General features: G+C 37.6%; 2 protein-coding genes across 2 annotated transcripts in view; both read right to left on the bottom strand.

Moving 5' to 3' along the window:
• The window catches only part of jakmip2 (janus kinase and microtubule interacting protein 2), a 39688-nt gene extending 30456 nt beyond the window's left edge, over nt 1-9232 (bottom strand). Inside the window, exon 1 of the mRNA XM_048166925.1 lies at nt 9072-9232. The gene's annotated coding sequence lies outside the window, so the exon portion shown is untranslated. The remainder of the gene's footprint in view (nt 1-9071) is intronic.
• Nucleotides 9233-10447: 1215 nt separating this feature from the next.
• On the bottom strand, nt 10448-17261 carry LOC125253283 (prolyl 4-hydroxylase subunit alpha-1). The gene is made up of 9 exons (XM_048167205.1): nt 17127-17261; nt 16599-16766; nt 16291-16361; nt 13336-13435; nt 11337-11387; nt 11144-11203; nt 10979-11047; nt 10776-10872; nt 10448-10586 (listed from the first exon to the last, which is right to left on the bottom strand). Exons 1-9 carry the CDS (start codon nt 17259-17261, stop codon nt 10516-10518), a joined length of 822 nt encoding a protein of 273 aa, XP_048023162.1. The 3' UTR covers nt 10448-10515.
• Nucleotides 17262-21616: the final 4355 nt, after the last annotated feature.

Here is a 21616-nt window from a genome sequence, read left to right as displayed (position 1 = left end):
TAAAGAACAACAGGAAACACTTTACAATAAGGTCTCATTATTTAATGCATTAACTAAGATTAAGCAATAGCGACATTTGTTACAGAAAGTATTCGTTTTTGTTACTGTTAGTTAAAAAATACAACTGATCATTGTTAGTTTTATCTCAGGTCCATTAAATAAGTTATTTTGATTTTAGTAATGTTATTAAACAGTAACTAAGAAATTAACATTAAGTAAGATTAATTAATGCTTTATAAGTATTTTTCATTGTCAGTTTGGTAATAATGAATTAACATGTTGACTAATGAAGCCGTATGTCTCAAAGTTTTATTGAACAATAACAAATAATCAGAACATTTCTAATCATTAGGGCATGTTGTAGTCCAGATTAAAATATAAAAATGTTTAAGTTTGAAAATAAATAGCCTATTAAAGGGTTAGTTCACCCAAAAATGAAAATTATGTCATTATAATGACTTGACCCTCATGTCGTTCCAAACCTGTAAGACCTCCGTTCATCTTCAGAACACAGTTTAAGATATTTTAGATTTAGTCCGAGAGCTTCCATTGAAAATGTATGTATGGTATACTGTCCATGTCCAGAAAGGTAATAAAAACATCATCAAAGTAGTCCATGTGACATCAGTGGGTTGGTTAGAATTTTTTGAAGCATCGAAAATACATTTTGGTCCAAAAATAACAAAAACTACGACTTTATTCAGCATTGTCTTCTCTTCCGGGTCTGTTGTCAATCCGGGTTCACGACTCCCAGATACTTAAGTCTTTAAGTATGAAGTATTTGGTGCTGTGATGAACAACATTGAGATTACAAAAAACTGAATGGCTGTTTGAAGCATTTTAAAAACACTAGCGCAGTTGCTTTGTTTGCGGGGTTTCCGGGGTAACCGCTGCATTTCTGCTGTTCCATCAGCACCCTCTGCTGTCAGAGAGTGAATAACAATATCGTGCATATTTATTATCATGACATATTGTATTACCGAATATCGGCACATGTCTAGTTTCTACAAGAACCAATGAGGTTCATTCTCATGTTACGCATCACGTATGAGCTTCCGAAAGAGATTTGTTCTTGTGCGTCAGGTTTGGTTGAGCTTCTGTTTTAATTTCTGATTTGTTGTAAAGCACTTTGGATCAACTACAGTTGTGTTAAAGGTGCCCTAGATTATGTTTTTAAAAGATGTAATATAAGTCTAAGGTGTCCCCTGAATGTGTCTGTGAAGTTTCAGATCAAAATACCCCATAGATTTTTTTAATTGATTTTTTTAACTGCCTATTTTGGGGCATCATTATAAACGCGCCGATTTTATGCTGCGGCCCCTTTAAATCCCATGGTCCACGCCCACAGAGCTCGCGCTTGCCTTGAACAGTGCCTTAACAAAGTTTACACAGCTAATATAACCCTCAAAATGGATCTTTACAAAGTGTTCGTCATGCATGCGGCATGCATGCGTCGGATTATGTGAGTATTGTATACTGTTATATTGTTTACTTCTGATTTTGAATGAGATTGATAGTGCTCCGTGGCTAACGGCTAATGCTACACTGTTGGAGAGATTTATAAAGAATGAAGTTGTGTTTATGAATTATACAGACTGCAAGTGTTTAAAAATGAAAATAACGACGACTCTCTTGTCTCCGTGAATACAGTAAGAAACGATGGTAACTTTAACCACATTTAACAGTACATTAGCAACATGCTAACGAAACATTTAGAAAGACAGTTTACAAATATCACTAAAAATATCATGTTATCATGGATCATGTCAGTTATTATCGCTCCATCTGCCATTTTTCGCTGTTGTTCTTGCTTGCTTACCTAGTCTGATGATTCAGCTGTGCACAGATCCAGACGTTAATACTGGCTGCCCTTGTGTAATGCCTTGAACATGAGCTGGCATATGCAAATATTGGGGGCGTACATATTAATGATCCCGACTGTTACGTAACAGTTGGTGTTATGTTGGGATTCGCCTGTTCTTCGGAGGTCTTTTAAACAAATGAGATTAATATAAAAAGGAGGAAACAATGGAGTTTGAGACTCACTGTATGTCATTTCCATGTACTGAACTCTTGTTATTTAACTATGCCAAGATAAATTCAATTTTTCATTCGAGGGCACCTTTAAATTTGTGCTATATAAATAAAATTTGACTTGACTTATGTTTATGTTTGCTGATCAAAGTTTATATGTAAATAAAAGCCTAAATTAAATCTGTTCATCATATAAAGCGATCGAGGTTCTTCAGAAAATTTGGACTAAACCGCTCAATTCATATGGATTCGTTTTACGATCTCTTTATGAACTTTTTAAAGCATCAAAGTTTCAATTGCATAGGCTGTCAATGAAGGGACAGAAATCTCTCAGATTTCATCAAAAAGATCTTCATTTCTGTTTCAAAGATGGACGAAAGTCTTGACATGAAGGTGACAGAATTTTCATTTTTGGGTGAACTAACCCTTTAACCAGAAATATCACAATCTGACTTTGACTGAAGGCCATTAAAATATAAAAGAAATAAAATATAGTACACAGCAGGTAATTCACACATACGGTCTTTGTAAATAAAATCATTTTATTTCTAGAATCCAATTGGCTGGGGTAACTGCAGTGCACCTAAAATAGGAATGTTGCCACAATGGCCTGAGCAGACAGTGCCAGTGTGGACAGCTCCATTGATTATAACAGATCTAAAATTGATTTGTAGCCATTTTCCATATCACCAAAGTACTTACTGAAACCATCAAGCGCAGTGAGATGGGACAGATTGTGTTAGAGATGTTCACTCTCTCTTGATCATGTGAAAACATATATTTCACTGGCCATCCATCCATTCCACAACTGAGCTCAAACCAAGGGAGTAGTGTGAATATTTTAAATGAAGCTGTCATGTTTTAGCACACTCATCACTTTAATACATAATGTGTGTATCAGCACTTCTCAACTGAAAGGACAACTGACAACTAAACACAACTGGAGGATGTTTAGATCACAATAATAACAAAAAAAGGATAAAACCTAAATGCAATCTTTTAGACAATGTGTGCTCTTACACTAAAACAATTAGGGCTTTCACACAACCCGATGCACTCGCCATTGTTGCATGTAACCTGCTGTTCAATAGATGAAAAACGACAATATTTGCAATGCATTTACTAAAAAGCACATCTAGTGGAGATCCTCCAGTGCATAATTTTGACAGATCCTTCACTCTGCCACCAAAATGACTTTCTATATCACGTTCCTGCTGTAATATGACCATATATCCTGACCATCAATAGGGAAACTGGTACATTTACAGCATATTTGCTTACTACTACCATGTTGGCAGAGGATAATGATCTTCTTGGTTATGTAATTTGTACAAGCTGATAGAGTGGTTAATCTTTCTGCCCACCAGAATCTGAGATTTAACAGCTTTAGATGTTGAGCAGATATTTTGATTATACAGTGAATGTCTGACAGCAAAATCCATTAGATTACTGATGCTCTGTCCCAAGAAGAAGCTCAGTTCATCCCAAACATATACTGCACCATCCCAATACTGTAAAACCAAAAGAAATCTACCTGTTTCATTACATGTAGATAATATGTAATATCAGGTTCAAAATGAGTTTATTTGTATACCAAATTCTGCTTTTAGCACATTTTGCTAACTTTAATAATGCATAGAGGCGAATATTATCTTTAATCTTTGTACACATGTGTGAAAGACAATAATTTACTATTCAGAAAAACAATTCAAGACAGAAAGCATCTTGACACCACACTATAAACCACTATCACTAATACCATATTAACCCAGAAACGGTACAAAAGCGCACACTGTAGCCACTGGATGCTAAATTTAAAAATATATATTTGTGTGGGGCAATAATCTGATTTCTCCTCTTCCATCTGTCAACCAAATTAGCTGCTGCAGGGTCATCCGGCCTGATTTAGCTGTCTATCATAGGGTTTGCATCCATAAATCTCTCTGAATGTGTCTGTTTCCAGTGTTTATGTGTGCTAAGTATAGGACACACACTATCACAAATGATATTTCCAGTGGAAAACATATTTTTTTAAAGGAGCTTTGCATTCTAGCAAGTGCAACCTTTACTGTAAATCTGCTAGGGTGAACTAACCCTTTAAGTCTTTAAGTATGAAGTATTTGGTGCTGTGATAGACAACATTGAGATTACAAAAAACTGAATGGCTGTTTGAAGCATTTTAAAAACAATAGCGCAGTTGCTTTGTTTGCGGGGTTTCCGGTGTAACCGCTGCATTTCTGCTGTCAGATAGTGAACGTGCACTTTCATTCAGCGCGTCTCCTTCACTCGTTCCGCCATGTGCTTCTCATGCATGCTGGGCTTGTTTACACATTGAGTGCGCGTGTCCCTTTGACGCAGAATACAGCGGCGTTGTGCATTTTATACGGTTGATGGGGAAAGTATTCTTAAATGCATTATAAAAATGATAATAATTGGTAATAAATTATTATTTACGGTATTTTGAAGAGCCCACGATAACAATATTGTGCATATTTATTAACATGATATATCGCATTACCGAATATCGGCACATGTCTAGTTTCTACAAGAACCAATGAGGTTCTCATGTTACGCATCACGTATGAGCTTCCGAAAGAGGTTTGTTCTTGTGCGTCAGGTTTGGTTGAGCTTCTATTTTAATTTCTGATTTGTTGTAAAGCACATCTAACACATCAACTGCACAGATTCCCATGGATGCATAAAGTTTTATTAGCTGTTGTATATGTTTTGTGAATATTCACATTTAGTTCACTCTTATATTCACATGTTACTTATTATAGATACATACAGAAAAGGTAAAAGTACAGTAATATTATAAGGCTTATTATATAAAAAAATAACTATATTTGTCAAGTCAATTCACCTTTATTTCTATAGCGCTTTATACAATATAGATTGTTTCAAATCAGCTAATAACATGAAATTGATTAAGTTCATTTCAATTGTACAGCAGCTCTAAAAGAAAACAGTGTCATTGTTCAGCTGAAGTCAGTTTAATGTCGATTCAGTTCCACTGTAAAGATCATCAATTATTAAATTAGTTAATTTCATCAATAAATCAGCTCTGCAGACAACAGTGTTGTCTTCATCCGATAGTGTCAGTGCAGTCAGATCAATAACTTTGTTGAATTTTAAGTGTCCCCAGCAATGCAAGCCAGAGGCGACAGAAAATATCTGCTTGGTTTCTACTGTCTCTTAAGTTATTAGTCATGTGAGTTTTGTTGATGTTTTGTCTTATTCCAGTGTTATTGGTTTATCTGGCACATCTTTTCATATTCTGCTTTTTTGTCTTACATTTGAGGTTTTTGCTCAATAGTATCAAAACACTTTGCATTTACACCATATATAAATATACATTTTATTTTTCATTGTCATTTATATGACATTTTCATATTGTTTTTATTCTTGCTGAGATTTGAGCATCAGTAAAACACTTCATACTTTGCATTAGCTTTGTTTCTGTAGTTTTCTTTTGTATTTATACATTTCACTATGTGAATATTATTTCTGGCTCAGTTTTAGGGATTCTGGCATATTATCTGTCCAGTTACAGGTGTATTCTGTGGATTCTAGTAAGTTGCGGTTGAGTTTTGGCTGACATCAGGGCATTACAGAGCTGTTGTGGGCCAGTTATGGCTGATTTCTGGGACATGGAAGAAGTTGTGGGTAAGTTTTGGTCTGCTTCCGGCATGGGTCTGGCTCCCTTTCGGTAAGTAGCTTTTGGGACAATCTTGGACCGTAACTCCATGCAGTATGTGGGCCAAACTCTCATCCGAAATTCAACCGGATTCGGCCCAACACATCTGGGTATATTTTTTTTAGTGGTGCTTCCCAGTGCAAAATTTGCTGCCACCATGTTAGAGTGATGGGGTAGTTGCCAATGTGCCAGGTGTGGGATTATTTTATTTTTTTTTTTCATGATTTGTTATCACAACATTTTTTCTATTGTCAGATCAACTTAGATAATTAATGTGGTTCAGATAACATATTTTGAATTTCTGTTGATTAAATCAATCGCCTTCATTGCATTAACTCAAATTTTTAATTTCAATGAACTCAAATTTTAAGGCAACCAGGTAACTTACTTTTTTAAGTTAAACCAACAGTTCTTGTTTACAGTGTGGTTGCTCAACTTCTATATGCAATCTTGTCATGTAGCGTTGTCTCTATGATGACCATGTCACCATAAAAAGACAAGACTTTCAATTCATTCTTATTGTGAAGCTCTGAGTCATATATTGGTATCTACATGGTATTCTGCAATTGATTAACAATTTGTTTTTTCACTTTTATTCAATATTACATAAGCAAGCCAGCAGCCTATATCAGCTCAAATGTGCACATTAAAGGATTAGTTCACTTTCAAATGAAAATTAGCCCAAGCTTTACTCACTCTCAAGCCACGACTATCTTCTTTCTGATGAACACAAGCGGAGATATATTAATAACGCATCCGAGCTTTATAATGGCAGTGAACAGAGATCAATGACTATGAGCTGAAGAAAGTGCATCATAAACGTACAGGGGTTAATTCTGAAGTGAAGCGATGCGTTTGTGTAAGAAAAATATCCATATTTAACACGTTATAAAGCAAAACATCTAGCTTCCGTCAGACCTTCAAACTTCTTATTCTTATTTCATAAACATATTGGTGATGTCCCAGACAATAAACATGCTAATAATTATGCTACAACTAAAAAAAAATTGTGTTAAGCACTCTATTTCCTTTAAGTCTACTGCTTCCTTGTAGTTTTTGTGGGAATATATCTCTTCTTGTATGTCTTCTCTTTTAAATTGGCAATTGTTTTCAGTTGAAAGCAGCTAAAACTGGTTGCTAAATGTCGCTAGATGCCGTTATACTTGCGAGTCCACAGATCTAAATACAGATAAGGTTTGTCCAAGAAGTTGCTAGATTAGGCTTTTGAAAAAAGTCTCAAAAGGGACGAGGAAGTCGCTAAATCTAGCGGCAAAATCGCTAAATTGGCAGCACTTAAATGAAATGGGCTCAATTTTTTAAAGCAACTAAAGTAAAATAATAAACAAATACATAGAAACAGAGGTTTGGTGTGTTTTCCCTCCACTTTTCAAATCATTCTTACGCCCTGTACTGTAAAGTTTGTAAAATCCTTAACTACAAGTATTAGAAAACACCACTAATAAATCTGCACGTGACGAATCAGACTGAAATTTAGTAATATGAGGTAAAAGTAATACATAAAGACATTTTCTCTGAAGTAGTAACCTGGCTGCGCTCTGAAACTTATTTTATAGAATAAAAGCCAACTAATTACTGAGGAAGAGCTGAAGATTCTTGGAAATACTGGGATGTTAATGGGATGTCACAGTCTTCCAGCTGCACTGGCCCATTTCCTGTTAGCATGAGGCAAAAGTGCAAACACACTGGCATCATGACCCAGATTTGCATCCACTGACACTAAACTCCAGACACCACAAACACAGTCACAGCGGGTTACAGAACAGGTCACTATACATGGGTCAGTTTAACCCACGCAAAATCCTAAATCCCTGTTTTCCGGTAAGCTGGAAATGGAGGCCAGCGCAATAAAACTCAGTTTCAAAAGGGTTTCTCTGGAATGTAATTCAATTTAAGTTAAACCAGTGCAAAATGATCAAGTATTTATTCAAATTGTTTTCAATTGTTTTTATTTTTAAAGAAAATATCACAAAAGCTTGTTGTGCTCCATCAACGCTAAAGATATTTCCATTCAATTTCATGGAACCTAAGATTAAATACATACAATTAATGTTTATAGTTTCTCCAGTTCCATTCATTATTCGTTAGATTTTTGACAACACTTTGAATGGTTGTTCTTTCAGACTTCCAATTAAACCGATATATTCAGATTCATAATATGTATAATGAATAGCTATTATATCTATGTTTTAAATTGTTCAATATGTTGATCGGGTACTAAAAGATGCTTAAAAAAACAACTGTAAAATGACATGTTTTCTTTATAATATATTGAAGACTAACAAACAGTTAATCTACAGAGTAAATAATGTTAGTTTAAATAACAATAGGCATTTTAACATTATAATAAATTACATAATCAGCCACTGTACTGCTTTTTTTTTTTTTTTTTTTTTTCATTTTTGGACATATGAAGAATTCCCTGTATACTCATATTTGGGTCCTAAATAAAAATGTTTAAGGATTCATAATTTGGAACCAATCCTAAAAAAAATCCCTAATGGAAATTACCTTTTTAACTAAGTTTTAATAGGACTTTCATGATTCCCAGAAGGATAAAATCCCACTGTAAGACATCAGAAGAAAGTCTTGTGGGATTTTAAAACTCATCTTCCCGAAAGATTTTCTTTAAAGCAAGACATTTTATAACAACACAAGCAGAGTTCAGATGAAGATTACGCAATATTCAACAGGATTTATCCATCTTATTTGACTTGATAAGTACGGGTCACAAATTATAGCCTAAATAATGAAAATTCATACAGGAATCCTGTACACAATCCAAAGTAGCAAAGCTAATTTCTCAAGGGGATTCTAAATATTTGAAATATCAACATGCATTTTTTTCCAGTCTTCTCAGTAGCATATAGTTTCGTTATTTTGAGACAGCAGTAGATGTCATGTGACAGACTGCCTTAGGCCTGTCAAATGATCCTTCTGTGATGAGAACTGGATGCTATTAAATCTGAGCAGCATCAGTGAAGACATGTATGTGACTGCATCCCGTAATGTACCGCATCAGTGTCTCCTCACGGCCTGCAGGGCTGAATCACACGCGTCCCGATGCGCAGGCCGAGCTCGCCCATTCCCATTCCCATATCCACACAAAAATAACATATCACACGAGAGCCAAATCATAAACACCAAGTGCTGCTTGCTTTCATGCATGCTCTAATTTCAGTCGTCTTCCATCCATCTGCATTTCTCTAAGCCTCAATACAGTGATTGTGTCCGGTGACTCTGAAGCACATCTCAGCGACGGCGCTCACACACAGTTAAACCAGCAGCGACTCAAATACACCCAGAATAAAGGCAAGCTTACCTAGAAAACAATCCGCCACGATGTGCCACAGTCCACAAACCTCAAATCCACAATCATGGTCCTACATTTTTCTCAGCATCAGCAGCCGTACAATAAAACGACAAGCTCCGATGATGCTGCGTAACACCGCCCTCCTCCTGCTGTCAGAGTGATGCTGCGTAACTCCGCCCCCTTCTGCTGTTGAATGATGCTGCGTAACCCCGCCCACTCTTGCTGTCAGAATGATACTGCGTAACTCCGCCCACTTTTACTGTCAAAATGACCTCATCACATTCAGTTTACTCACTGCAGTCCTCTAGATAGATAGATAGATAGATAGATGTTATGCTGGTTTAAAAACAACCCAAGTTGGGTTGAAAATGGACAAACCCAGCGGTTGGGTTAAATGTTTGATCAATCTGCTGGGTAGTTTTATTTAACTCAACTATTGTTTACAAATTATTGTATTGCATGCTTAAAATGAACCCAAAATATGTTGGAAATCGACATTTATTAATGTTTAATAAATGAACAATTATTAATAAGTTTAATGAATACTAATTAAACCATTTATTAAATTGCATATTGATAAATGTTGACCTTTTCATTATTATTGTTGCCTCTATAATTATGTCTGATTTTTAATTTCCAACCTATTTTGGGTTCATTTTAAGCCAGTCATATAGTAATTTTTTTTAACAATTTGTAAAGTAATTTTTAAATGTTTATCCAACTGCCCAGCATGTAAACATTTAACCCAACTGCTGGGTTTGTCCATATTTAACCCAATTTGGGTTGTTTTTAATCGAGCATTTTTTAGAGTGTATATAGTATAAAAATCATTTTGAACAAGTAATTTAACAAAATAAATCATAAATTCTTGTAAAAGCCTTGATGTCCTTGTTTTCAATGTCTTCATGTCTATCTTGTAATGTTACAATCCACCACATATTTAATTTGAAGCAGAGACATGTAGGGAAAAAAAACACTGCAGTTACAGATGTTAAAAGCAAAAAGTGTTTCGCTAAAATAAATTATGTGTACATTTTGCCATGACATCACATTGTCTCTTAAAGGGTTAGTTCACCCAAAAATTAAAATAATGTCATTAATTACTCACCCTCGTGCCGTTTCACACCCTTAAGACCTTCGTTCATCTTCAGAACACAAATTAAGATATTTTTGATGAAATCCGATGGCTCACATGGATACTCACATGAACTGATTTAAATATGTTTTTAGTACATTAATGGATCTTGAGAGAGGAAATGTCATTGCTCCCTATGCAGGCCTCATGGAGCCATCGGATTTCAACAAAAATATCTTAATTTGTGTTCTGAACGGAGATCTTACGGGTGTGGAACGGCATGAGGGTGAGTAATAAATGACAGAATTTTCATTTTTGGGTGAACTAACCCTTTAATGACGTCACATTGTCTCTTCTGTGCAGTCTTCTTTGGGTCTTTTAATCAGATTTGATCGTAGAGCACTTTCTTCTGAACTCTTGCCCATGAGAACGAATCCACTTGTTGGCAACTAGAATGAGGAATTCAAAGCAAGAAGTTTTAAATTGTGTAAGAATGTCTAGTGCACACTGCACATGAGTCACATTTATATTATTCCTTTGATTTTGGGATGAAATGTGAATTGGTCATGTTTTCTTAATTTTCACCATAAGAGAAACTCTTTTTCACTAATATAATACAAGCCTCACAGAACACTTACCCCATTTATTGCCTACAAACACAGGACACGCTGCATGTAAAGTTCTGGCATCTTCATCTCCATTTCTTAGCAGGTTAAACCACAACACTGCTGTACCCTTATGGAATAATCATAAACACGTGAGCACAATTTTAAGTAAGTAAGTTATTTTGTCTATTTAAATTTCAGTTGAAATCGTGGTAAATAAAGGTGCTTCAACTAACCCTCTTTGGCTGAAGAGCTGCACCAATGACAGGAAACACTGTTGCCCCACCAATGTCCACATCACTCATCTACAATAAAGTAGTTAAATGTCAATAATCTGGAAAGTGGGAATTATTATAAATTAAATAATTGGTTATATTATACTCCATAGGTTACACCCTCACGTAGATTAGGACAGTAGAAATCCGGCCTCCTCTGAGTTGAAAGTCTGAGTCATTTGTCAGCTGTGGAGAGATTTTGGAACAAAGTAATGAAATAAAACGCAGAGTAAGTTTCTTCTCTATTACAGGTACATATCTTCAAACAGGTCCAGAGGAATAACAATAACACATATTTAAAAATGTTATTATATTCTACCTTTGAGTCATAATGTGGCTCATACTGGCCTCCAATTCCATAATTTGCAATCTGTCAAAAAAGTGAAATTTTAGATAACCATAACAGATAGACTCAATTCTCATATGAACAGTCAATTCTGGCCTCTGTTTGAATGTTGAAGGAACCAAACAGGGTGTACTGTACGTTTTCCAAACATGGGAAATGTGACCTACACGTTGATTGCATCTCTACATACATAGACCTACACGAAATCTGACAATGCTATTAAAGAAAATCATATTACAGTAATTAAGAACTGAATTTGGTTAAAGAAATTAAGGATCATTCCAGGATTATTCTCCTTATAGTGGACTTCAATGGACTCCAAACGGTCAAAATTACAGTTTCAGTGCAGCTTCAAAGAGCTTTAAACGATACCAGATGAGGAATAAGAGTCTTATCTAGTGAAACGATTGGTCATTTTCGAAAAAAATACAGCTGTATATGCTTTATAAACACAAAATATCGCCTTGAACGTATTTCCGGTTTCCGCATTCTTCAAAACGTTTATGCCGTATGTCCTACACCTTCCCTATTCTACTTACAGAACAAAACCAAAACTTGCACCGCGTTCGTTCCGTAAGACGTTCAAGGCAATATTTTGTGTTTATAAACCATAAACGGTTGTATTTTTTTTTTTTTCTCGAAAATGACAGATCGTTTCACTAGATAAGACTCTTATTCCTCATCTGGTATCATTTAAAGCCTTTTGAAGCTGCACTGAAACTGTCATTTGGACCTTCAACCGTTTGGTGCCCAGTGAAGTCCACTATAAGGAGAAAAATCCTGGAATGTTTTCATCAAAATCCTTAATTTCTTTTTGACTGACGAAAGGAAGACATGAATATCTTGGATGACATGGGGGTGAGTAAATTATCAGGAAGAGTTTATTTAAAAGTGGACAAATCCTTTAATTACATGATCAGAAATTACATGAACAAACCATCTGTATTGTATAAAGTGTTATATAAATAAAAGTGACTTCACATGACTATTATTACAAGGTAATACTTCTGTTTGTGTTACATACGTTTTGGTAATGCACATAGCTAATAAATCCCAAAGTTGCATCTTGAGGCCCTGATCCAGTTCTGTAATATTCATGGACTGTAAGTCTAAAAGTTAACTATTTAAAATTAGCATTCTAAACAGATCAATCCATTACACTAGTTTATGCTTAAAATTCAACCTAGCATTAGGGGCTCTCGCACCGGGTAGTTCTAGGAAATTGGTTCTAGGAACTAGCCACCAGGGTGTTTCCCCAAGAACTAATAGTTCCCCTAGGGCCATTTTCTTGGTTGCATTTGCACCGCCAGTGGGAACTATGAAGTGACATAAGCTGCGCTTGTTGTTGTGACTTTTATTTTGAAAGTGCGGCGGAAGTTTATTGTAATGGTGCTGAGAATGCCAGAGCCTGAGTACACATCGCTCACATTCTCCGTCTTAATTAGTTTACAATTTGTTTAACAGCCTGTCTAATATGTTATTAGATAGAACTCTTATACAAAGAAAGAAGACAGTATATGAAAAAGTATTAGCATTTGCTGTGTGGTTGATGTCCAATGTCACTAACTGAGCAGAAATACATAATCATGTTTCGCTTGGTCCCCTCAAAGTTGTGTTGGATTTTTTCCTTAACTTGAGAAGTCCATCTATCATTATTTACCATGTTTGTAGAGTTAATTTGTGGAGTAAATATATAGGCTATAACGCTTTTTAAAAAATGGTTTCTCGTGCATTCAGCCAATCAACATACACTTATGTCACTGGTAGTTCCTATATTGCTGGTTTAGACCCTACTCTGAAGTAGAAGCTAATTTAGTTCCCCCAAAAGGAGTTCCTAGAACTGAAATCATTCCTAGTTTCTGTGGTGCAAACATAGCAAAATCCGGGTACTTCCGCTAATAGTTCTAGGAACTACGAAAAGGTTCCTCCAGTGCGAAAGCCCCTGTTGTGATTTGGTTAGGAATGTGAATACCTGGAGCTCCTCTGCTGTCTCCAATTCTAGACCAGTGACATCAGTGATTCTTTGGTTGATCTGTGTGATCACAGGATTTTCCTCTTCAGAGAGCCACGCACTGAGAGAGATAGAGGACAGTCACATTAAGATCTAAATGTCCTGTGTCTTCTCAACTTCAAACTGAAGACTGCCCTAGACTACAAATATTCCCTTACGGAGTAGTTTTCTGTTCGTGTTTTGTTTTTTTGTTTTTTTAATTACAAGCCCATCCTAGTACACACACTGCACGAGTCCTCAACCTTGACACTAATAACATAACTCACTGTACAAAGCTAAGCTGCATATTATACAAATGTGCAATTATTTGTCATGCCATTGACTATTATTTACTGTATATTAACCTGTTAGCGTTCCACTCTACCGCCAGTGGTACACGTACCTTTCAAAAGAGACCATGCATACTTAACAGTCCTAAGGTCTCTTTTTGAATGGTATTTGTACCACGGTGGTACAGTGGAATGCTAAGGGGATATACTCCAAATGGTTCAAGAACAGCATGCAATTTACTTTAGGTATGCCTTTTTTAGGCATTTTAGGCAAATTTTACAGGAATGGGCAAAATGTGGGGAAAAAGGTGTCGCATCACAACCTTGTGTGCCCATTCTTCCTTGATACCCTCAAGGGGCTGTCTGGCTAAACCTGCCACAATCTGGGATTCAGTCAGTGGCAGTTCCCAACAGGTCGTTCACCCATTTTCTGCACATCACGTCTGCCGAAACATGGTACCCGCCCATAATTTGGAAGGTTTCAGGACATATGAGGTTATTAGAGCAATTTGCCCCTAGAGAAGTACTTTCTCCCAGACCTGAGGGGCTGAATATACAACATGTCAGTAGTGTCATATATAAATCACCAGGGCAGGTTGAGTTCGCACCCACTATTCAGGTTGGCGCAACATACCTTACTTTGAGCTCAGGGTAGGCTAGTCTCACTGAGAGCAGTCTATATCCTGGGATGTCTGAATGTGAGAGTAGACTTCCTGTCAAGGTTGGGGCTGAGGCAATATAACAAAAATGGCACAGACTGAGGGCACGTCTGTATGCTTTCTCTAATAGCACTGCTTCTGGTTCTGGCAAGAGTATGGCAAGACAGAGTGCATCCCTTGTTTGTAGCTCTGTTTGGCATGCCTGAATATGGTACTTGGACCTAGTAGCTCTCCTGGGAGGCTCTCCTTAGGAGATTCCAAACAGGAGCGACCTTCTGTCTTATGTACAGGGTTCAATATGGTGCCCTTGTCATAAGATATGGAAAATGTCCCTGAGGGCGACCCATTTCTAGATTATGGTCTCTTGACTGATGTTGTTGAGACCATCTTGAATGCTAGAACACCCTCCACAAGGAAATCGTACACTCTAAGTGGCAGCTCTTCACATAGTGGTGCGAACAGCACCATTTGAATCCAGTCTGCTGCATGGTTGGTTCAGTGCTGGAGATCTTCCAAGAGCTGCTTTTGGCAGGGATGGCCCCTGCGATGCATGTGCCATTTTATGGCATTTCATTAGGGAGACATTTCCTCACTTTTTATGTGGAGACAGACAGCTGAGGACTATCTGCCCATCAAATGTTCCTTCATATGATCTTTCTATAGTCCTGGAAGGGTTATCAGGTGTTCTATCTGAACCCTTGGAGTCAGTGTCTAAGAAATTTTTTGACCCTTAAGGTGGTTCTTTTACTAGCCTTAACGTCCCTTAGAAGAGAAGGTGATTTGCAGGCCCTTTCACTTGCTTCAATTTCAATTTCAATTTTCAAATTAATAATGAATTTTCCTCTGGTCTGGTCAAAGTATTATTGCACCCTAGGCCGGATTACATTCTGAACTTGTCTAAATTATGCATCACTACATTCAACTGGCTCTAAACCAAACCCTAATCCTATAGTAAGTACATGTTGTTAACTAATATTATTCAGTATTTAAATGTTTAATTACATTGTAACGTACACCTTAAAATAAAGTGTAACCATGTCGTCTTCTCGCCGCCATTCTAGTCACCAGAGCCAAAAAGGTTTATTGTGCCAAATTCATACCCTTAAGATTTATGCAGATTACTCAGCTCAGTTGAGTAAATTTACTCAATAAATGGTGTGCTGTGATGGTCGCAGCAAAAAGAATTGGCATGATTACACACATGCTTCAGACACAGTCAATAATTACTCCTCTACGGATCGAGTCCAGACCAAACTCCCCGACCTCAAAATGTTGTGGGCGGGGCTAAGTTCGGCTGGCATCCAGGCTAGGATATCACATTTAAAAAATGCTGGATGGAAACTCCAAGATGGCCATAAATTTTAAAAATGAGCATAAAATCGTATGCGGTCAATTGAGGCGGATATTTGTTTTATCCGATAAGAAGACGAGCATAAACTACAATGAAAACATATTTACCGAATAAATCCCTCCATGTGCAACAAAAATCTCATGTGACTTTGGCTCAGCAGATAATGTGATTGGATAAGTGGACTAACCAGCGGACCAATCACATCACATCACAGCATCTCAAATGTTGGTTCCGAAATGCCTGAGCCAAAGTCTGTCATTAAAATGGCTGAGTATAATAATTACCTCCCAGAAATTTCTCACACAATTGTGTTCTCAAACATCAGACATCTGCCTCCAAATGCAATATAACATGATAGTGTTTATTGCATTTTGTATGCATGATCTGAAGTATATCAAGAAAAAAGTTCACCGACTAGCACTCTGGTTTTGCTATATTTGTGAGGTTATCTGAGAATTACAGAAGAATACTGGGAACCAAACAACAATGAAGTTCATTGACTTCCATTGTATGGACAAAAAGACATATCTCAAAATATATATATTTTTTATGTTCCACAGAAGAAAGAGAATCATACCTTTTTGGAAAGACAGGAGCACAAGTAAATGATTTTAAATTTTGGGGTGGAGGCACATACCTTTTTGACACACGGGATGCAGCAGAAACTTTTTGTCCATTGACTGGATCTATGACTTTAGCTCTGGAAAGCTAAATATAAACAGAGTTTTGTGTTGCATTAGATGAATATTGTTAATTACTAATACTAATCACACTGAATGCTGAAAAGTTAACATGTCAACACTGAAATAATACTTTTAAAGAGCAGTTTAAAATATGCAATTGTAACCTGTTATAATTATTTTATATAAAGAATTGATGAGCATGTTGTACCGCTACTTTAACATAAATTGCATTTAATGTACCTTTTAAATTAAATTTGCATACCTTTGGCCTGGCCAGTGTTTTGATGGTGTCTATCTCTCCTTCAGAAAGAAAGTCATGGTATCGTAGTATTGTAGGCTGATCCCACTCCACTTCCTCTTTGAATAGCACCAGCGGGTTTCCTCTTCCTGTTCTGTACCTGCACACCAGTTTTCTCTCTCTCTGTGGTGTCTATAAACCATAATACAATATTAATCCACATTAACACATTCAGTCTAATCTTCAACACTTTAAGTGAACACTTTAGATTATACAGTGTTATACCAATTTTCCAATATTCTTGTTTTGTGTAAAACTTTAAAAATTTAATTTTGGTGTGTAATGTTTGTTTTATTACACCTTTTGCTACATAGATAGCTATGCTATGGAGTATTTTAGCCCAGATTATCCCAGTAGCTAACCTAGCAAACTTTAGTAATTCCAGTGAATATTTAGTTCTCAAAAGCACTTGTTGTATCACACTGGTAACTTATTAAAATTACTTTGTTTGCAGGCAGACTTAAAAAAAAAAATCTGGTGGCCAGGGGATACTCGGAGGTCCCACAGGTCGAGCATGCAATTGCGGTGCATCTGTGCCCGCAGAACGCCGCCACCTGGAGGAACTGTCTGAGGCTCCTCCAGGCAAGGGCTTACAGTGTCCCTGGACAGGCTGCCTCTGCCCTGCATGCCATAGCCATCAGACCAAGTCACTTAAAGATCTGCACGAGGGTAGTCCTGACCCAGGGCTGATGCAGGAGCTGTGCTCGGCAACTGACCTTGCCCTACCGTCACAGACCAATTCCGTTGCCGGCTCTCGGATTGAGGTAAGTGTTTAAATGCCTCTATGACTATGGTCACTAGATTGAGACTCGAGACCTCTGCCCCTCTAAGGGAAGTGGGCATTCACATGCTAAATTATCTCGATGACTGGCTAATTCTAGTGCACTCTCGAGACCTATTGTGTCCACACAGAGATATGATGCTCGAGCACCTCAGCTGGTTGCGGCTTCAGGTCAACTGGGAAAAGAGCAAGCTCTCCCCGGTGCAGAGCATCTTGGTATGGAGTTAGACTAAGTCACTATGATAGTGTGTCTTAAGTTGGGGCGTGCCTGGTCAGTCCTGAGCTGCCTGAATTCATTACAACGTTCCCCTCCAATACAGGCTGGGGCACTGTATTCAATGGGCACACAAATCTCGGGACCCTGGACAGGGCCTCAACTGCGTTGACACATCAACTGCCTCAAGTTACCGGCTGTATTGCTGGCCCTGCAGAGGTTCCAGCTGTTGATTCAGGGCAAGCATGTGGCGATCCAGATGGACAACATGGCGATGGTGGTGTATATGAATTGCCAGGGCAGTGTCTGTTCTCGTTACATGTCACAACTCACCTCCATCTCCTCCTTTGGACTGAAGTCACTGCATGCCACTCACATCCCAGGCAACCTCAATCACGCAGTGGACTTGCTCTCGTGACAGATGACACTCCACAGAGAGTGGAGACGCCATCACCAGGTGATCCAGCTGATCCACAGATAGATCTGTTTGCTTCCCCAGGAGTCCTCCCACTGCCCTCTGTATTCCCTGATTGAAGCTCTGCTCGACCCCGATGCCCTGGCACAAAACTGGCCTGGAGTTTCTGTGCAAGTATGCATTCCCCCCAGTGAGCCTGATTGCACAGATTGCTGATTGCTGGTTGTGCCTTACTGGCCCACCCCGATTTGGTGCTCAGAGCTCACGCTTCTTGCGTCAGCCCCTACCTGGCAAATTCCCCTCAGGAAGGAACTCCTTTCTCAGGGGAAGGGCACAATCTGGCACCCATGCCCAGACCTCTGGAACCTCCAGGTCTGGCCTCTGGATGGGATATGGAAGACATGAGTGGATTATCACCAGCAGTGATTGACACTATCACCCAAGCCAGTTCCCCCTCTACAAGGTGGCTGTTTGCTTTGAAGTGGCAACAAGTGGTCAGTGCGTTCTTCTTATATGCAGGAAAGGCTGGAGAGGAGATTATCCCCCTCCACCTTGAAGGTGTATGTGGCTGTTATAGTGGCACATCATGACACTGTGGGCGGTAAGTCCTTAGGAAAGCACGATCTGATCATTAGGGTAATTCCTCTGAGACTGCACCTTATTCCTTCTTGGGATCTCTCTTTGGTCCTGCTGGCCCTACAGAGAGCTCCATTTTAGCGCTTGGAGTCAGTTGAGCTCAGTGCCCTCTCTTTGAAGACAGCCCTCCTGACCACAAGTGCCCTTTGTTACCGATGCATATATGGATATTTATAGATCTTCTCAGGCTCCAACTCACCATCATAACCTTCTTGCCTGTGCATAGAGCCTCATATGCTATGTCCATGGAGTGAACGGGTGAGTCAAAGTGAGGGATGTATTTTGCAGTCCAGTCCCAGGTCTTAATGCTCTCTATTAGGCTTTTATAAAGTGCAGGCTGAAGCAGATCTCCCTCGGTGAGGTCTAAGAACAGTTGCAAATTAGATTCATTATAAATTAGTGTGAATTAGTGCATTTGTTTCAGATGATCTTTATTTAAACTTTGTTGGTTATTGTTAAAGCACACTGCTAACATGTAGCATTGTTTTGGTTTGAATTATTATGCATAATGCTTTAGAATTCAACATAGAGAGTGGAGCTAATGTGTAAGACTATTTTAAAAATATTGGAATTATTTATCCATTTAAACTTGCAAAATCTTTAAAACAGAGAACGTTTTCTTGGGTAAATGGAATACCTACTTACAGGAGTTGTTTTTCTTTAGCAGAAGAGGTAGATGAATACATGGGAGGTGAATATAATGGAAAAATCTCTGAATTAATTACCGTTCTTGTAAACTCCTTACCTTGCCCAGATGACAGCTGAATCTGATGGGAAAATGAAGCAAGCTGGTAAAGAACCTCCTCTTTAGTAACAATGGCTTCCTCTCCTTTATTGAGTTTCCTGAAGGTTTCTTCCATCCAGAGGAGGGCATACTGAAAGCGTTGATTGAGATAAGAGATCATGGCGATATGGAAAGTTTCATCTGGATCCAGTCTTAAGTTGTGGTTCATTTCTGAAAAGCCACACATCAAGTTGACGTCACTAAAACCCTCATACCTTCAAGATTTTTCATGTAGAGTGGTGCTTGGCCATGTGTGTGGTTGCCAAGGCATTGCTAGGTGGTTTGTTACTGTTCCCAGATGAAAGTACCAATCCCAAATCTCTTTTCTGATCTCTACATATGACTCTGTCTAATGTAATTTTATGTGATTGTTCACACGTTTTATCATCGACAAGCCAAATTTATTTATAGAGCGCTATTTCACAATACACATTGTTTAAAAGCAGCTTTACTGAAAATCATAATGTTAATGTTTTTAAAATGTTAATGTCATGCCTTATGGTCACATTTAGCAGATTAGTACTGGGTGAAAATATAGTTTACATTTTGCAACGATAGAAAAAATCAAAAGTTGAGATACAGAGCTCTGCAAGTATATGAATGCAGATAAAGTAAGACATACTTATATATCCAACTTTACATCAAGATCTCGGTGATAAAAAAAAGTTACATTTTGTGATGAAATTAAAAAAAAATAATGCAGTTGAGTTTTGCTTTATAGTGTTACACGCACCAGAAAACAACGTGATGTTCCTCGGATCTAATCTGTACATTTCTTGCAGTCTAACCAAAGCCATCACTACACCTTCTACATCATCTGCACTGGGGAGTGTCTGAGCTGTAGATCTCAGGTTTTCCAAAGCATCTGTGAGAAATTAGAAATGTTACTGACAATGACCTCGATCTTTAAGACCTGTTCAGTTTAGTTTTCCATCATATTCACAAATAGTCTACCATCAAAAACTCTCTCAGAAACCTCTCAGTTGCCTCAACAACAGCACAAGCCTTCACAAATTCACATTGCAGTTAATAGCCTAAATAATCATAATCATATTATAATCAAAAGTTATGAGAAAATCCAGTTTCTGAATGATATATTCTGAATGTCTAAAGTATAAAGTTGTGCGTGTCTCCTTAAACCTTTTGCATGTCCTCCCTCTATAAGGTCCAGTGTAGCGGGCCAGACTTGACTTAGCTTTCTCACAAGCTGGTACGCTGCAAGAGGGTTGCTGATGAATTTCTCTGGATCTTTGGGAGCGTCATCAAAGTCATTCTCAAATGCATTCAGAGTCCTGATAAATAAATTATATCAATAATAAAAAATATATATATATATATTTTAAGATGCATTACAGACTGTGGCAAAATAAACACAAAACACACCATTTGTGCTCTGTGAATGTCCCCATAACTTACTGATAATTAACGGACACTGAACTTAGTCACATTATTCTATTAAATGCGCCTAATTTAATTAACATAATAGAACCTTTATTAAAATTAAATTTAGCATGCTTTCACTGTTTGTGTAGCTGTTCAAAAAATACTTGAACTCAACTTACATAATACTCTCCTCTCGTCATACCAGTCTCAACTGGGTTTAAGATTTTAAAGTTTAAATATTCTATATATTCCAAAATAAAGTTCTTTGTGGCTCTTTTAATGTTCTGCTCTATTTTTATACACCATCACCTCCATAACAAAGTAACACTTACCTTTTCAGAAGGTCTGATTGGTGCTCCAGCGCTTCTATATATTCATGAAGGCATGTGACAAACTTTTTTTTGATGTCTATAAGCTGAATCATATGATCTGCAGATAGCATATCACAACCGTTGGCACTTGTTCAAAAACATACATGGTTAAAGAGAGACAGAGATGACATAAACATGCTGTTTTATCATCTTATTGCAATAGACTAACCTGTTGAAGAGTAGAATTCATTTACAGCAACACAAGAAATCCAGCATGTTGATAACAATATAATCCACTTTGCTTCCATTTCGAGCCATTAGTTGAGCTGAATGTTCTGTTGAGCGCAGAACTAGTCTTTATGCTCTGATGCAATGTGGTGAGTTAAGTCACACCTTTCAAGAAAACAGATTACAGCTAATTGTGTTGTTGTCTGACTGAATAATCTGCTATGATTAGA

Source organism: Megalobrama amblycephala, linkage group LG18, assembly GCF_018812025.1.
Source record: "Megalobrama amblycephala isolate DHTTF-2021 linkage group LG18, ASM1881202v1, whole genome shotgun sequence".
NCBI lineage: Eukaryota > Metazoa > Chordata > Actinopteri > Cypriniformes > Xenocyprididae > Megalobrama > Megalobrama amblycephala.
The sequence above is the reverse complement of the archived record's forward strand: the minus strand, read 5'-3'. Positions and strand labels throughout refer to the sequence as shown.

Excerpts from the sequence above, each read along its gene's own strand:
- LOC125253283 (XM_048167205.1), bottom strand. The coding sequence starts at position 17,261 with ATGCAGGGCAGAGGCAGCCTGTCCAGGGACACTGTAAGCCCTTGCCTG. Across the intron at positions 16,767-17,126 it reads TCGACCTGTGGGACCTCCGA|ACACCACAGAGAGAGAGAAA; the intron begins GTATCCCCTGGC and ends TATGGTTTATAG. Across the intron at positions 11,388-13,335 it reads AGACAGCAGAGGAGCTCCAG|ATTGCAAATTATGGAATTGG; the intron begins GTATTCACATTC and ends CTTTTTTGACAG.